Genomic DNA, 18,886 nt, shown 5'->3' with positions numbered 1-18,886 from the left:
GGCGGAGCTTGCAGTGAGCTGAGATCCGGCCACTGCACTCCAGCCTGGGCGACAGAGCGAGACTCCGTCTCAAAAAAAAAAAAAAAAAAAAGAAAAGTATTGTAAAGAAAAGTGATACAACAGTTGCATGTTTATTTTGTATCTTTAGTCTGAGAGATGGTCAGTACTTTGAAGGAAAGAGAAATAAGGCTTTGTCTCCTGCTTCTTCTTATACCTCTTTGCAGATTAACTCTGATGCTTTGAGTGTCTTACTGCATTGCCTGATTAAAACCCATCCCATAATGCCTGTTGTGATGGGAAACACCACTTACTCTATCTCAATGGAAAGCATTCAGATGAACTTTCAACAGAAGGACATGCTCCCGCCTCTTCCAAACACCTCTTTTAAAACCGTGTCTATGGGCCTTTCTTCATGTCTTCAACAATTTGTTTAAAACTGGTTGTGCTAGGTAGTGGGCAATATAAAGATGATCACAGGAAAGAGATGACAATATCACTGATTCCTTATGGTGCTATAATAAGGGTTTGTCAAGGTTGTGATAGAAGTAGAGAGGAGAGGCACCTGACTTCACTTGGGTGTGGGGTTTTTGCTAAGGTGCTTCTAAGTTGAAGTGTCCTTGAGCTGAGGTTTAGGGGAATGAGTAGCAAAGATGGATTAAATGAGAAGAGGATAGGCGGCAGCGGGGCCAGAGGTGTGAATAGCCTGGAACCTTCTGAGAAGATTCCTTTGTAGACAGAAGAAAGGGGAGATTTGTGGAAATGCTGGAAGATAAGGTAGGAAGAGGCCACATCAGATCACACATGGCTGGCTGTACCTCTCTAAAAGTTTATGATTTGTACTGGGGGGTTTGAAACAGAGGCTATAAATTGGCAGTTTAAGAAAATCACTGTGGTGTTAGTGGGAAGAATAGATTTTTGCAAGATTCTAACTAGGATTATTTTCAAAAATTTACGCCCAGTTTAGTCCAGATGTCAGGGCTAGTTTGGAGTAAATTTCTTTCTTTAATTACTCCAGGGCTCTTGTATTGCTTCAGAGAAAGTAGAAAGGGGAACTCACCCTCATTCAGGGAGGGTAGGCGAGCGACCAGCCAGCTGGGGAAGGCCAAAGAGCCAGGTCACCTTGTGCCCACACTTGTTATGATTTGTTTGTACTGTCTGCTGGATGATCAATGATATTAGCTACGACAGCACATATGAGCCCGGGGTAAGTGTGTCTTCTTGCTACTTGAAGTGCTTCTTGAAAATAGTGACAGGCTGAAGACAACACGGAATACTGAAAAAGCCCATTGGACAGGGGACAGGAGACCTGGTGCTGCTCCCAGCTTGGCCAGCACCAGCCCCGGGGGCTTAGACACATTACTTCACCTCTCTGGGCTTAACTTACCCATTTATAACATGCAACCTTTAGACTAACACTGTCCTCGGGGCCTTGTTCAGCCCCTGGCTTCTGTCATTGTGATTCTGCGCCCCCCAGGGTTCCCCTGGGCCCCATCACTACTAACCCTAGGCTTCTAGACATGTTGATTCATAGAGAAATAGGAAAGCCATTTATCTTCAGTGAGTGTAAGCCAGAAGTACAGTTGTGTCTTAAGGAATCTAATCTAGTGAACATGGAAAATACCTTTCTAAGGAAAAAAATTGTGATTGGTGTTCTGTCCTGAGCTGATGGCAAAAGGGAAGCAGGAACCACTTCATACATCTCAATCCCTCTGTTTTTTCCTTTTTATCCTCTTGAATTTTTCGGCCTGTTCGTCTTTCAAAAGTGGAGAGGAGTTTGAATGGGGATGCTGAGGAGACTGAGGGTAGCCACCTATGGAAGAGGCTTGACTGGGAAGCCGAGTTCTGCCACCTGACAAAGGGGCACGTGTTCAGTGTTTATTTGGCATAGCAGCTGTTCAGGTGGAGCCCAGGCAGAATTTTGACGTCGTTGGGACCTTCCATACCTTTCTGAAAATCTCTTGCACCAACACCCGGCACCCTCAGGTTATGTTCTGCTTCCCAAAGTTCATCCCCAGGCTCAACTTCTAACCCTCTTGTTTTCTCTTTTACCAGAACTAACTTCTAAAGATCCAGAGACAACAACTAGATGGTGGTCTGGATGTTCCTGAGGTGGAAAGAGAACCTCTAGTGCCTCTGGCTGACATTGTATCCACTGACAGGTCCCCTCCCACATGCATACATGTAACATGTTTCTGCTCACTTATCAAATACAGCCCATGCTTTGATGATTGAGGACAGAGTGGGGATTATAAGTTGATGCAGTAGGTCTGTGTCTTGCCCTGAGAACTTTACAAACAGCAACACAGGCACCAAGAACTCATCACTCATCTGTTCCACCCACAGGGGTTTATCATCTTGTGACTTGGATATTGTGGAATATTTTATAGTAAAGGTTAAAAAAAATCAGTGTAGGCACAGAGGAGTTAACAGCTACGTTGCAGTGGGGAGTATGGAAGGCTTCATGGAGGTGGTGATATTTGAACGTGACTTTGAAGGGTAGGTAGAGTCCTGACTTGTCTGACAGTAGCCTTGAAAGTAGGGGAAACTTGACCATGAAGAAGGCTGTTGAAAGTCTGGAGAACAGAAAAGGTAGGGGACTAAGACTCTAGGAGAAGGTACTACATTCCATAGAGAATACAGAAGTATAATCCTCCCTCATGGTGACAAGTTAAATGTGAGAAGGGATGGACTAACCAACTGGGTGAACCCTGATCTCATTAAGCAAGATAAGAAATAGAAGAAATGAATCTGCATGTTCATTATGTAGGGATCAGAAGCAGGTAGGAAATGCCGACTTTATTTTAGACAGAGGTTATTTTAGGTACCTGTGGGCATCCAGGTGTATTATTTCCCTATGTCTGAAGCACATGTCCTTTGGTTCTTTAGCATTTTGATGATGATGCTACATGTAAACTTCCCCCTAGGGATTTTCTGTAAGTTTTCTTCCTCATTCGAGAGTAAAGTTTTAACTGGTAACATGATCACAAGTGGTTGAAAAGTTAAAATGCTAGTCATATAACTTTTCAATGAAGGGAGCATGAATGGTTTGGTACTGTTTTACAAGATGTGAAAACTGATTTCACTTAAGTAGACTATAACATAAAGTGCTTATGTGTCTGTCCCTTTGACTTTCTGGTAGGTGTACAGTCTCTCTGAATCAATAGTGGCTCAAACTTCTGATTTCAAACCTCTTCGGGCATCCAACTGGTTTAGGAGAAACATAGCCAGGTCATTGAATTATAATTTCCTGAGTTATGGTGTGGTGGTCCCATAGGACAGTAAACATAAGCCTCCTGGGAACTGAACTTTTAATTCAGGAGGACTGAAAACAAGCTCTTCTGAGTCAAGATTTGCAAGGACATGTGACAAAGATAGACTGGCCTTCCCGCTTCCACACCATCTTTTCCTCCATAAATACGTGCTCCTTATTTTTCTTCTACCCTAGTCTGTTGTAGATTTTGACCTTGGCTGTTACTTTCCTACCAACACATTGCCTGTTTTTAAGTTTCCTGGTTTGACCTGATGTTAAGATGGAAAGCAAGGCTAGCAAACTGATGGAGATAGAGCCTTCCAGCCTTTCTCACTTTCCCTGGGATCATCTCATGTTGATTTACATGTTCAAAAAAATTTTTTAAAGAAATAAATTGTATCAGTTGCTCCAGAGGTGATTAGACTCTAGGGGCCTGATTTATCTTAGCCAAACTTAAGACATGGGCCAATACACCAAAATGCCAATATATTTATTTGTTTTGTATTGCACTGTCAAGCAATTTCATTTCATCTGATTATTGTGTTCATTTTCCTGAAAGATAGTGATCCCAGAAAATAAGAATCAGAAGGTCATTTGACAACTGTGGAGTTGAAATAGAGGGAACTAAATGACCTTAGGGCATAGCATCATCAAGCTTTGAGAAATTATTGTACCTGTCTCTGTGTTGGGACATTCTTTTTGGTCCCAGGTAGTTGGAGGAGACAAAGCTGTAAATTATTTACTAGTTTTTCAACATTTCCTTATCGTTTATTGTTAACTGACGGAACTATATTGTCTCTGAAGTCCCTTATGAATAAAATTGCTAGACATTGCAAAAATGTCCCTCTCAATATTGACATGTTTCAGTGGTGATTATTATCTTCCTGATTAATGTTTACGGTCAATCTCAAGCTCTATAATGGACTCTTAAAGGCTGTAGCAGTTTTCTGTTGCTTCCATAACATATTACCACAAACTTTGTGGCTTAAACAATACCCATTTATTGTCTCACAGTTCTATATGTAAGAAGTCTGGGCACACCATGGCCAAACTGGGCTCTTGCTTAGAATTTGCAAGGCAGAAATCAGTGTTGTTAGGACCTCTAGGGATGAATTTGCTTCCAAGCCAATTCCAGTTGTTTTCATGAACTGAGTTCCTTGCCATTGTTGGACTATATTCCCCATTTCTTTGCTGGCTGTCAGCTAGGAGCTGGTTTTTGCTCCTTTTACTCCTGTCTGCATTGCATCCCATGGTTTCTGTGTGCCCCCTTCCAGCAACAAGATTCTATGTACCCTCTTCCAGCAACAGAAGATCAAGTCCTTTTCAAGTTTCTAATCTCTCTGACTTCCCCTTCTGCCATATCTCATTCTGCTTTTACAGGCTCGGGTGATTACATCAGTTTATGCAGGTAATCCAAGATAATCTCCCTATTTTAAAGCCAGTGGGTTAGCCATCTTAATTACATCCACAAAGTTCCTTCACAGCAGTACCTAGATTAGTGTTTGAATAACCTGGGATGGTAATCTTGCAAGGGATCTTTTGGCATTCTGTCTATCCAGTCTCATCAGCAACACTTTGAAATATTGTCGTTACTTGAGTGATCATTTCTGTGACTGGCTGATTTCATCTATACATGTATATTATTTTTATTTGCCATTTTGTAGGGTAATATTTTCTGATCTTAATTCCATATTTCAGTATTAAAATTACTTGACATAGATCCATAAATCATCATCTGTTGCAAAAAAGCACATTAATTGGTTGGTAGAATGGGGAGACTGATATTTCTTTTCTCTTCTTCTCCTTGGATGAGGGCAACTTTTGGGGGCAGATGAGTTCTGTTGTGACAAAAGTTATATAGCACATTTGGTTTGCACTGAATCAGCGATTCTCAATCCTGGCCATGCTTTAGAATTATACAAGAAAAATCTTCAAGTATCAATACTCAGTCCCTACCCTACTGATCCAATTTATCTATGATAAAGCCAGAGCATTGATTTTTAAGTTCCCCAGGTGATTCTAATATATAACCAAGGCTCAGAACTACTGATATGTTCCAACATTCTATTTTGGAGATAAAGAAGTTGAGGCTGAGGATGAGAACTTAGTCACATAAAGTCCATAACTAGTGACAGACATAAGTTCTGTCCTACAAAAAAAAAATTGATGGTTTAATTGTATGTAGAGTTCAGTGCTCAGTAATTATGTACAAAGTGAGTGTTGAGAAGATCTGGAACACCCTACTTCTTGCTTTAGTAGGAAGACTATTTCTTTCTATGACTTTAAAAAATTATCAGACCTTGCAAAACAACTTATGAAGGTCTCTTCTCAGCAGCTTTGGCCTGCCTTGTGAGTAATAATAAACACAGATCCATTCTACACTAGCTAGGAAGCTGGCCGCGTGGACTTCTCCTACTCCTCTGTGTTCCAGAGCTTCATGGTACAATGCAGTAGCCACTAGCCACATGTAGCTATTGAACACTTGAAATGGGACTAGTTTCGATTGAGATGTTTGTGAGTGTCAAATGCATACTAGAATCAAAGATTCAGTATGAGAAAAACGGTGCAAAATATCTCATTAATACTTTTTACATTGATTACATGATGAAATAATATTTGAATATATTGAGTTAAATAAGATACATTATTAAAATTAATTTATCAATTTTTTAACTTTTTTAATGTAGTTACTAGAAAATTTACAACTATGTATGTGGCTGGCATTTGTGGCTCACATTATATTTCTGTTAGACAGCACTTTTCTAGGGAGTATTTTCTATTAAAGCTATTGACAATGAATGGTCCAAGTCCGAGCTATTATACCTCCTTTGATCTTGAAGAGTGAAGGGGTACATTATAATCTTCCTGGAGATGAGACATGATATTGATCTGCCCTGTGTTTGCCATCTATCTGGCAGCCAGTCAGTCTGGCCAAATAGACTTCTATTTTTACATAGAAGCTTAAAGGAGGCAGGATAATGCCCCATGTCATGGAGAGAGCACACTGCATAGCTCTTAAGTAATGTACCCAAAAGTAGACCAGGTGCTATTGGAGGTTCTAAGGCATAGCAATAAATATTACATCCCTTGAGCAATGTAATACAGCCCTTGAAGAAACTGCCATGTCTTTGACAGGCCCTATGCACTGAAAATATTATGATGTCTACCTCTCTTTATAATTCACATCTAAATATTACTCTTTTTCTTGCTCCCTGTAGTTTGTTCTGATTCACTGCTACCCTGATTGTGTGTTTAGCGTGCCTACTTCACAATTTAAGAGGTATGGGAAAGTAAAGGCAGGCCTTGGAGAGATCAAGCACAGTTCAAAACCCTACCCAGAGATATTCTGCCTGTGTGAGCTTGGGAGGAGATTTACTTAACCTCTCTGAGCTCCTCTAAACTTCCATTTTCTCATTTGTGAAATGAGCATTTCTCTTGCAAGGTCTGTGTGAAGATTGTATGAAATAAGAAGGTTCCTGGCACACTTATTTGTTGGGTAGATATTGTGGTGAACATCTACTCTGTGGCAAGCCCATGGCTAATTGTTAGAATGTAATCGTGAGTGAGACACAGCTACTGCCTCCAGCTAAAAGAAGAGAAAGACAAGGAACCTAGTAACATCAGGACATGAATAGTCATCAATGAATGGCAGTTATTATTACACAGCACAGTGCAGGATTTGGCTTATAACAAAAATTTGGAAGGATGTTCAGGTGAGGGAATTGAGACCCATAGTGATTAAATGACTACCTGTGTCACCAGCTCAGGCAATGTTGGGCTGGTGCCAGGTTACGGGATTGCTGACTCCTCCTCCAGTAATGCTTTCCCCAGGAGATCACATTGCCTCACTCTTGGTTTCCCAACTTGTTTGCTTTAAAAGAATAACCTTGCCATGTTGGACTTGATAAAAGGAAAGAGGGGTTTCTCCCAATTTTTGCTCCATATGTTATTCGGGCATGCTAGTAACTAACTGTCTTTGAAAACCTACACTTCTGTTATGTTAACTCCAAAGAAGGCAGCAACACGTGCACTTCTTTAAGATATAAAAAGCATTTAGTATACTATAAATTATTATAGTAATCATTGTTAGATTATATCTCACCAAGATAATGAATGTTTTCATTTGAAGACTTCACTGTATGAGAACTTGTCTCCTATAGCTTATTTATCTCCTTTTAGATTAGGTGAAACAGAATTTTCAAATTTGAGTCTGAAGAAAATTCCAACATCTTTAAATTTGTTTAAGGAGCATTCCCCATGGTCTATATGATCTATCATAGTAATTAAAAAATCATATTTTAGAATGAGCCACTTGTAGAAAGAGAAAAAAAGTAGAAAATCAATAAGAGGTTTCATTTTTCAAATTCTGCTTTGGAAAAAATTACTTGGTAGGGACAATAGTGTAAAGTAAGATATAAGAAGAAATATATCATTCAAATAAGCGGCCATGCAGTTGGTTATCTCTTTCATGTAACAGTCACATCTGCATTGTGAATTCATTAATGCACCAAGTGAATCAAGCTTAGTGAGTTGACAAACATCCACAGGGATAGTTGCGGGGAGGCATTGCAAAGTGCAATGTGAGGTCCTAGTGAAACAGAATGCTTCGTTCTTTGAGAAAGTTCCACTCTGAATAGAAAAACTATGCATACCAAGATCGGAGTATGGCCAAGCATTTGGCTACTGAAATGCCCCTTCTTCTTTCATTCCTCCATAAAGGAAGAGACAGAGACTCAGGTTCTTGTAACTCAGCTGCCTTTTTTGAGTTCTCCCAAGAGACGTTCTAACTTCAAGCCAAGCATCTTGTCACTGGGATTTCTGTATCTAATTTTTAGTTCTAGAAATCCATGATTTCACAAAACAAATTACCTGAACCTAACAACAACCACATAGAATTTTCTTAAAGTAGACGAGGGAGGAATTAGCCCCTAAAGTATTTCCTACACAATTGGAACTCCCTTTAGAAGATGTGCAATTGCCTGTACACCCAAGCACAAATGGGCTGTATTATTGCCTTATCTAGGATATACACACTTTACATTATAATGGTCCTTCCCTTTCCCTGAACCTGCATATGATGTAAGTGCTTGATTTAGGAATAGTTACATATTGTGACTGGCGAAAAGCACATTTGCTGATTGCTCTGCCACCTGCCTAGATGTATATTTGTATATCATGAAGATATATAATTTATCTTTTATGATAAATTATAATAAAAGATAAAGATATGTAATATATCTTGATATATAAATGAGGGTCCCTACTCTCAGTATACCCCGTAGGAACATTATAAAACATAAATAGTCTGTTTGTTACTACTACCAAGAAGACTTTAGTAAGTGTAATAACTAACCCTTTTGGATACATGCAGAGCGAATGCCAAATGCTTTAAATAAATTATCGCATGTAATCCTGATTTTTTTATGAAAAAGGGAAAATCTTATCATATCAATATTAGAGATGAGTAAGCTGAGGTTTGATAGAGCTAGGATTTTAACTTAGCTCTCTGTGACTCCAAAGCACATTCACTTAACCCCAACCTCACCCTCTCTGTAAATGAAGATTAACAATAGCATCTGTGGTAGAAGCTAATGTCTCCTGAGCTGGGAAAGTATCTTTCAATGATTATTAACTAAATGTGATCAGCTGCCACTGGATCAGATGTCATCAAATGAAATTAAGTGTCCAGGGTTTACTCAACAGTACTGTCTCTTACGTTTTGTATCAATGTTAGTAGATTGCTTAATTTTTGTACCTGTTACCTCACATGAAGCCTAGATAGCATCAGTCCCTTCCCCAGCCAGTGTGTACTGGGTCCAGCTTCTGGCTTGTGAATCCAATCAGTGAATTAATGTTGGTAGCTTAAAATCAACCTTGAAAGAGGTATTTACACCACAGAAATTGGCAAATGATACAAATCATGACCCTTTATTAAATTCCAGAGAGACAAGTGTTAAACATTTACCAGTACACCACTGTCTGTGACTCAAATAGGGACATAATGTGAATAATTATACTTCTGAAGGTAAATGAATGCACACTGGGTACCCTTGAAAAAAACAACCTTCCACAGATACAATCATACCTAAGTCACCTAAGTCTTTAGTGAATATTTTTGTCCCCATCATTCTGCTTTTGGGAGGACCTTTTACAACATAATCATGATTATTTTACATGTCTTTTGAATTTTTAAAAAATTACTTTATTTGTTCATTTTTGTTACAAAAGCAAATATGCCCACAGTAATCATTTAATGTTTTTGAATGCAAGTGCAGACATATAAACAATAAAATGTATATATGAATGCTGCCAGTAGAAATAAAATGCAAGTCACGTATGTCATTTAAAATTTTCAACTACAGTCATGCACCACATAATGACTTTTCAGTCAATGATGGACTGGCCCCATAAAATTATAATATCATGTTTCTATGATATCTTTTCTATGTTTAGATATGTCTAGATACATAAATACTTAATATTGTGTTAAAATTGCTTATGGTATTCAGTAGAGTAGTAACCTGCTGCACAGGTCTGTAGCCCAGAGCAATAGGCTATCCCATATAGCCTAGGTGTGTAGTAGGTTATACCATCTAGGTTTGTGTAAATACACTCTGTGGTGTTCGCAGAACCATGGAATTGCCTAATGATGCATTTTTCAGAATGTATTCCTGTCATTAAGTGATACATGGCTGTAATCACATTTAAAAAAATAAGAAGAAACAGAGGATTTTGTTTTAATAATAGATTTCATTTAACTCAGCAGTCAAAAATATGATTTCAACATGTTGTCAACATAAACATTATGAAGATGTTTTGCATCTTTTCTTCTTGTACTAAGCTTTCAATTTCATGTATATTTTATACTTATAGCACATATGAATTTGGACGCTAAATTTTAATCATAATTACTTGATCTGCATTTACATTTCATAAAATGTAAAGCTTAAAAAGTGGGTTCATATATCCAACATGTTCCAAATAGACTTACATATTTAATTAAATTTAAATTGTCATTAAATTCCTCAATTGTGTTCGCCACATTTTAAGTGCTCAATAGACACCTGTGACTTATTGTAACAGAATTGGTCAGTGCAGGTATGTACCATATATCCTTATTTTATAAAATTGGAGACCTAGGTTGGATGTGGTGGCTTATGGCTATAATCCCAGCACTTTGGGAGGCCAAGACGGAAGGATCAAGTGAGGCCAGGAGTTAGAGACCAGCCTGGGCAACATAGCAAGACGCTGTTAATAAAAAAAAAATAGCTAGGTGGGTTGGCACATGCCTGTGGTACAAGCTATTTGGGAGGCTGATGAAGGAGGATCCCTTGAGCCCAAGAGTTGGAGACTGCAGTGAGCTATGATTATGCCACTGCACTCCCAACCTGGGTGGCAGAGTGAGACCCATGTCTCTTCAAAAAGTAAAAATACAAATAATATAACAAATAAATAAATAAAATTGGAGACCTACTATATGTACTACTCCCAAAAGTCTTTTTCCCCCTCACACCTTACACATTTAAAATTCCCATCCTGCATTCCCCACTGGATCTCCAAGAGGAGAGAAATCTCAGCAAAAGTAGTTCTATCAAAACTGTCTGTGAGCTTTCCACATTCATAGGAAGGAAATAAATTCACCTAAGGCATTTTAGATCTGACCATTTTCCAAATTATCATCACCATAAAAAGTTGGTAACAACATGAATTCTGAAAGCAAACTATTTCAATGCATGCTTGGTGCTAATGAAAACCAGCAGTTTTAAATGCCCTTTTGGGTTAACCTCTTCCTTTTCCTGTGCTGTATTATTGGAAAAGCTTCAGCAAGGAGATCGACTAGATTCAATTTCACAATATTTCTTAGTAATCAATTTTGGCATTTACTCTTCCCATCTATTAATATATTAACATCACACTTCTAAGGATGCTTCTAAGGATGCTTTAATCACTTTTTAAAAAATACTTGATACAAATTAGAGGGTGTCCGTTATTTTAGGTGGTGGTTTGTTTTATTTCCACAAAATTACAAACCAGATATAAGCATATTTTTCCCTGTGTGGCTTAATAAACTTTTTTTTTTTTTGAGACAGAGTCTCACTCTGTCGCCAGGCTGGAGTGCAGTGGCGCGATCTCGGCTCCCTGCAACCTCCACCTCCATGGTTCAAGCGATTCTCCTGTCTCAGTCTCCCGAGTAGCTGGGACTACAGGTGCACGCCACCACACCCAGCTAATTTTTGTATTTTTAGTAGAGACGAGGTTTCACCATGTTGGCCAGGAGGGTCTCAATCTCTTGACCTCGTGATCCACCCACCTCAGCCTCCCAAAGTGCTGGGATTACAGGCATGAATCACCATGCCTGGCAAATAAACTTTTAATATAATTGTTGATGAAGGTGTTATGGAGACTTGTCACCATAATAGTCTAGTCTTCTCCTTAAATTCACGTGATACTCCTCATCTCTATGTAGCTCTCCCTCACCTTCAGTAATGACCTCCCTTGTCTCTCAATCTTTGGTCTCTTACCTTCAACTTCCCACTAGTCGTTTCTCACATTTCCAAAAGTCTTATAATTGCCTTAAAACACCAAGTATCTGAAGCAGTCCTATGACCTTCTCCTCCCGCTAACCAACTCAGATCCCCAAATCCTGATTTCTTTCACTAGCACTATCTCTCATCCACACATACCCAGTTATTTGTGACAGACGTGTCTCTACCATCTCTCATATCCAATCATCACCAAATCTTGTCAATACTTCTCAGTGATATTAAGTTAAGAAGGCATGAAGGGCACCTGTAACCTAAGGAAAACCCACTTTTGCACCAAATCTCTAGTGACTTTCTGATCAATCTGAGTTGAAAATGCTGTTTTAATCTGGTCCTACCTCACCAATCTAATTTTATGCCCTTTTATTCGTAAATTTGAACCTTGTTCTCTATTCACTAGCTTCCTCAGAATATCGTCCAAAACATACTCAGAATTCATACTCACATCCAGAACATTTGCTCTGAGCTTTTACCATACAAGTTGACCATAGTTTCTCTCCCTTTTCCACTCTTATCTGTCATCTAGTTCTAATTTTAAGACTGTCAATTCGATACCTGATTTTTCCCTAGTCTGACCTTCTATTTTCAGATATGCCCCTTCTTTTCACAGTTTCATGTGTTTGTACTGCCTTATTCTTGAAGAACCATGATTTTGATTGCTTTTGCGTTAATCTCCGTAGTGCCTTGCTCAGTGCTAGCAGGAACTAGTAGTTTAACAAATACTTGCTAATTATAAATTAAAGAGAATTAAACATATTGGTTTCTTTGTCAGGAGTTGGTTATAGCATGCTGGAAAATGTATTATATCTAACCCTCATCTTTTCTCATGTGTTTACAAATTGTTTTATGGCCAAAGAATAAGTTAGTATATCATGGGCCTAATTATGTGATTTGGAGGCCTCCTCTGCTGGGCAGTCTACAGATTTAAAATTCATGCCAGCTGCATTACACTGGTTTTGAACTTGCTTTTTCTTGAGAAAGATGGGAAGCAGGCAAAATGCCTCAGGCTTTCAGGGTGGAAATGGTGTGAGTTCCATTATGCAAGAATAGAAGCCCATTTTTTATCCCGCCTGCTGAAAATCTTGCCATGAGTCTATAGTCAAAGAATGTGTAAGTATCAAAAGAAATTTAGAGAGGGATTTTCCCTAGGAAAATATTGCAAGCTTAAAAAACCCAGGGAGCTAAGGTCCAATTTAGTAGATTCCTCTGAACAATGCCATCCTCTACTTAGATTATTATAGAACCTCTTATGACGGCATTTGAGTGGACTGCTGTGTCTCTGGGTTAATAGGTACAAGTAATAAGTTTAGGTACCTGGGCAAAAAGGGTTTGGTGGAGGGGAATAGAGGGACTTTCTTTTTCTCACATCTGGCATATCATTACATCGTAATGTTAGATAACATTAAAGTTCCGAACTTCATGTGTCAGCACTCTGACCTTTCCTAGGGACATTTTATCTCGGCTAGAACCTAATAGAGAAAGATTCCCTCATCTAGAAGGTGCCATGTGGGGCTCTGCAAAGATGGCGTGGACTGCTTACAATACAGTTGAATGTCACTTCTCGTGGCCTGGCTCATGTGAGGACCCTAGAGAGAGTTCTGCAGAGGAGTGCAGAGGGCTACTTTTGGAGTCATTCCCACTGAGCCAACATCAGTGGAAGAGAAGGGGAAGAGTTAGGTTCTAATCAAGCACTTAGCTTCTGCTGAATCCATCCACATTTCTTTATCCTCCTCCTGGCCCCTGGTCTTAGTTAGAGTTGGGTCCCTATGCGGTGTTCCAGGAAGCAGTAAACTGCACTCACCTCCTATTTGGGAGCATGGCAATTTTAAATATTATTTTCTCCTGTAGGAGTATGCAAACAGATTTCTGGTTAATTTTGTGTTAAGGATTCTTGTTTGTTTTTTGTTTTGATAGAGCACGTTCTATGGACATATGTTCAGCTTGTAAAGGAAGTGTTATAATTATAGTTCCTTTTTTTTTTTTTGGAGACTGAGTCTTGCTCTGTCGCCAGGCTGGAGTGCAGTGGCATGATCTCAACTCACTGCAAACTCTGCCTCCCCTGTTCAAGCGATTCTCCAGCCTCAGCCTCCCAAGTAGTTGGGATTACTGGTATGCACTGCCATGCCCAGCTAATTTTTGTATTTTTAGTAGAGACGGGGTTTCACCGTGTTGGCCATGATGGTCTCGATTTCCTGACCTCGTGATCCACCCGCCTCGGTCTCCCAAAGTGCTGGGATTACAGGCGTGAGCCACCGCGCCCTACCTAGTTCTTTATTTGGAAGAAGTGAAGCTCATTTGCATGCAGCTGCTTTCAAAAGTTTCGGGATTGGAGGAAGGTCATCAACTATTCAACTGAAGTAAATGCCATTTATTTGTGGCATCTGCCAGGTATCCTTGAGATGTCTGAAGAGGTGACTTCCAAACCAGAGGATGTGGCCTTCTGAGAAATGCAAACCTGTTCACACCCTCGCTCAGATGGGAAGCAAAAAAGGCTGCCTGGGAATTGGGGATTTACTGTTATACCCTGACATCAGAATAGCAGGTGCTACTGGAAACTTCTTTACCTGACACTAAGTGTCTTGGGAGATAACAAGTAAAATTAACACTGTATACAGCATCCAGTTCCTCAGTGTTTTCTTCACTTAAAAAGAATCAGCTGGGCACGGTGGCTCATACCTGTAATCGCAGCACTTTGGGAGGCCAAGGCGGGTGGATCATTTGAGGTCAGGAGTTAGAGACAAGCCTGGCCAACATGGTGAAATCCTATCTCTACTAAAAATACAAAAATTAGCTGGGCATGGTAGCACACACCTATAGTCCCAGCAACTTGGAAGACTGAGGCAGGAGAACCACTTAAACCTGGGAGGCAGAAGTTGCAGTGAGCCGAGATCATGCCTCTGCACTCCAGGCTGGGCGACAGAGTGAAACAAAAAAAGAAAAAAGAAAGAAAGAGTCAAATTCAAAGCAAATACTTAGTTACCAACAGGATTGCATTTTTAGCCTATAACATCTTTTTTTAGCCTTTTAATATGTTTCTGCTGGAGGTTTCCAGCTTTGATTACATAGCCTGTTCACCTAGGAGTAAAGGACATTGGGAGGGAGAGATGTTCAGTGGTTCTCATTTGGAAAGTAGATAAGGATGATGCAAGGCCATCAGCTCAAGGCCTTCCAGGTTAGGAATTAAAAACATGGATGTTGTAAAAACCACAACTCATATTTATTTGAAATCTCACCATTGACAAAGTGTGTTCACCTGCATGTTTACACTCAATCCTATGAACGACTCCATGAAGCAGTGTATGGAGGAGAGTTCCTCATGCGTGTGGGTTTGCACATGGGGATTCAGATGCAAGAAGATACTTAGTTTACATAGAGATATGTTTTTTATTTTATGAATATAAAATTATATGGAACAAAAAAAGATAAGTCCTCTGCTGTCTAGAAATTACAGTACATCAAGAATTTTATCCCTATGTAGAATTACACAGCCATTGCCAGAGGACCACATCTGTAGGACCATGAAAACAAACATCTTTGCTCATTATTTCAGCCTGATTAGGGATACCATGAAGGGCTATTCCATTAGGTCAGGTTTGCACAGTAATAAAAATGATGCCAGTAGAGGTCCTGGTGGAGCTCCTAGTATGATGATAAGTGTCTGAGTAACTTGTAAATAGTGCAATTTTATGGAAATGTTGCAGCTAAGCTTTAAAGTAGTTGGCATTAGTTGTTAGACACAACAACAGCTCTACAAAAGGCAATATGCTGAGTTCATTTTTGACTAGCCCAAACTTGCCTCAAAAGATCCGGGATGTGGACACCCTGGTATATTTTTTCTAGAAAAGCTTATTTCCTTCCTCCAGATAAAGGTGTATGGTCACTGAGGTGTGTACTGACAGATGTGTTGATCTACTCTCTCCGTTAAACTGAAGGGCTCCAGGTGTGGCCACACTGGGCTTCTAAATGCCTAGCAAAGCCACAGATGCATCCCTCTTGGTGTCTGAGGTGTTCACATTCCTGGGTCTTTCAGATCTGTATTCCTCATGAAAATAAAAACTCTCTACGATACAATCTGTCCTTGTGGGTTTTTAGTTTTACTAGGGAGTTTTTGTTTTCTTTTGCTTCCCGCCTTCTTTCTGCTTCCCTTCTAGTTAAACCTCTTTAGGATGGCTCATTAGCACTTTGTTTTGAGTGTGTTGAGCTGTTTTGTTCACTGGGAAACAGATTTATGAAATGTTACTATTACCGTGATTGTTCTGTTTTTCCTTTTATGGCCTGTCCAGCTCAAGGCCCCATGCTTGCTGATACTGCTGATAAGGTTTTCTATTTCCAGATCAAATTGAAGCAAACCTTACTGGCCCTGTTACTGAAGCTGTGCATGGGGGTCATTTGCTGTGAGGTGTTTCTATGGCTTTGAGCCAGGATGTGAACCTCTCTAGTGTTCATGTTGTTTCCTGAGATGAGTACTCACGGGCAGTAGAATTTATTACAACCTGCTGTTTGAGTTCATGAAAAGTAGGACAATATGAGACTCGGGGCAATGAAAGACTTACTAGGATTCCTTCTGGAACTGATTCATCAGCACATTCATGTCTTACCCAGTCTTTAAACAGTATTTCATGATAATGGTCTGCTTTTAATTGCTGGGCTTTACCTTCCTCTTTTTGTGATTGCAGGTCCTACAGGTATGGATCTCTGGCAGCTGCTGTTGACCTTGGCACTGGCAGGATCAAGTGATGCTTTTTCTGGAAGTGAGCGTGAGTTCTGCTTTTCCATTTCCACCCTCAGTGGTTTGAAACAACACTGAATTGTATTTGTTATATCCAAGTTTTGTGGATGATTTTATTAAAAGATGCAAGTTTTACATAGCAGCAAATAGGAAACTTGACTTAACTTTAAAATCAGAAACTAGTAGGACTTTTCCGTGGATGTTTAGGAGGAACGCAGTAGTCAGTCAACTTTGGCATCTGGTGTTTTCATGTCAAAAATTAATGCTACAAATCATGCTGAGGACATTTATGTTGAAGAAAAGCCAGGTCTCTTGTTCTCAGGCTCTGGGAGAAATATTGAAGTTACACTGAAGAGTTATTAGCTTACTGTTCGCTCAGTTCATTTGTGACTAAGGATATCTAGTCTATTTCCAGAGCTCAGAATTCAGGCTTGTTAATCATATTCTCTGAGAAAGGAAATTGCAGGTTTCAAATGAATTTCACCTCTCACTCTCTGGGTGATTACCATTTGGCTAAGTTGAGGGAAGAGACACCTGAAATAGTTGAATGATATACCCAGAAATTATGAGCTTCCTTCCCCATCTCTATAATTCTCCCTCCCTTTTTTATATCCCTCTCCTGGTAGAGAAGTCTCAATATGTAGAAACTATGTTTCATAGCAGACCTAACTAAAACAAGGAAGAGTAATGGAAGGGAAAGTGGAGAAGAATTTTTCTGTCAGAAAGAAAACTGTGCTCTCTAAAGGGTGGTGGGAGACCTTTTTTTTTTTTTTTTTTTTTTAATGAGTACTTAATACTTTTCCTTGCCTGTGCTTCTACAGAAGAAAGAAACAATGTATTTCTCCCATGCTATGACACTGAATTTAGTTGTTACTTTAAGAGTGTTTGGGAGGCCGAGACGGGTGGATCACGAGGTCAGGAGATCGAGACCATCCTGGCTAACACGGTGAAACCCCGTCTCTACTAAAAATACAAAAAAACTAGCCGGGCGAGGTGGCGGGCGCCTGTAGTCCCAGCTACTCGGGAGGCTGAGGCAGGAGAATGGCGTAAAAACCCAGGAGGCGGAGCTTGCAGTGAGCTGAGATCTGGCCACTGCACTCCAGCCTGGGCGACAGAGCGAGACTCCGCCTAAAAAAAAAAAAAAAAAAAGAGTGTCTGACTCCCCTTCTCACCATTCAGCTCATGTTGGAAAATACAGTTTAACAGCAGACTTAGCGCCTTAAGATGTCCTCCCTGACCTTCTAGCCAAAAATAAATCCGTAGTAGTGAGCTGCTGAGGGTGACCAGAGTCACTTAGAAAACGAGAAGAGTAAAAGATGTTATTTTATCTCTTAAAGCAATTTAAAAATATTTATAGAAAAGAGTCATAATTGTTTGAAATATTTTTTGGTCTCTCTGGTGTTATAATGTCAACAGTATGCAAGTCAAACATGGAGAGAATTGCAGGCTCCATTTCAGCAGCTTTTCCCATGGCTGGTTTTAGACCCTGGTTCTGAGCCAAAAAATTGCAGCTGAGATCCTCTGCTGTTCCAAAGTCATGGTGGCTTAATCTCTCGTTTCTTCATTAAGGTGACTTTCACTCTACTGGGCAAGATTTGAGGAATTTAAAAAACTTGTGAAATGAAAAGTATGGCATAGGAAATCTTTAAAGAAAATTAAAAATGCATCCCCAGCTGAGAGATTAGAGCTCAAATTACATTTTAGAGCTAGAAAGTCTGCACGGAGCATCTGTTTCCACTGCTTCGACATTTTACTAAACCTTTGAGTTCCTAAGTGAAGAGAAAACATCATTAGTTGCTTTTAATGCTTGATTTTTTTCTTTTTAATAGTTTTGTTTGATTCATTTATTTGTTTAGGGAGAGCAGAATATAAGCAAATGCAGTGGTTTATACTAAACACAAATCACATATCCTACCAGTGGTTACACATAGGAAGTAATTTAACAAAGAAGAACATTTTTGTCTCCTTTTTTTTTTTTTTGTCTTGTTGAGCTAACCAATATTTCTTTTTCCTTTGGAATATGTGCATATTCCAGAATCCTTTCTTAAAATGATCTAAAGGTTAAGGATGGGGTATGATGTTTATGTAAGAAGGCATATGTAAGCTCATTCCAGCATGTGTGTGCATGCTTGCCTCTGTGTGTGTGTGTGTATTCTAGTTCTGGCCACTTATCTAAGGGGTTCTTGGGTTCAGCCAAAGTTACTGCATAACATGACACGGGTCAGTCTCAGATGACATTTATGGGCCATGTGTTTGTTTTTCTGCCAGGTCTGGATTGTAGCCAAATCATTTTATTTTTATTGTGTCTCCTATTGAATAAGGCAGACTAAAAATGTAGTTGAAATTTTAAAAAAAGAAAAGATA

General features: G+C 39.5%; 1 protein-coding gene across 4 annotated transcripts in view; it reads left to right on the top strand.

The window, feature by feature from the left end:
• LOC105487459 (growth hormone receptor) overlaps positions 1-18,886 on the top strand; it is a 314,004-nt gene that overhangs the window by 126,045 nt on the left and 169,073 nt on the right. For 2 of the 4 annotated variants that reach the window (XM_011750909.3, XM_011750908.3), the window contains one exon: positions 16,470-16,550. In XM_011750909.3, the coding sequence (XP_011749211.2) occupies positions 16,481-16,550 (70 nt within the window). In that variant the 5' untranslated portion in view covers positions 16,470-16,480. The remainder of the gene's footprint in view (positions 1-16,469; positions 16,551-18,886) is intronic. The other 2 variants (XM_071098979.1, XM_011750910.3) reach the window with 1 other exon arrangement.

The sequence above is a fragment of the Macaca nemestrina genome, chromosome 6 (genome assembly GCF_043159975.1).
Source record: "Macaca nemestrina isolate mMacNem1 chromosome 6, mMacNem.hap1, whole genome shotgun sequence".
NCBI lineage: Eukaryota > Metazoa > Chordata > Mammalia > Primates > Cercopithecidae > Macaca > Macaca nemestrina.
This window is presented reverse-complemented; position numbering and strand designations above follow the sequence as displayed.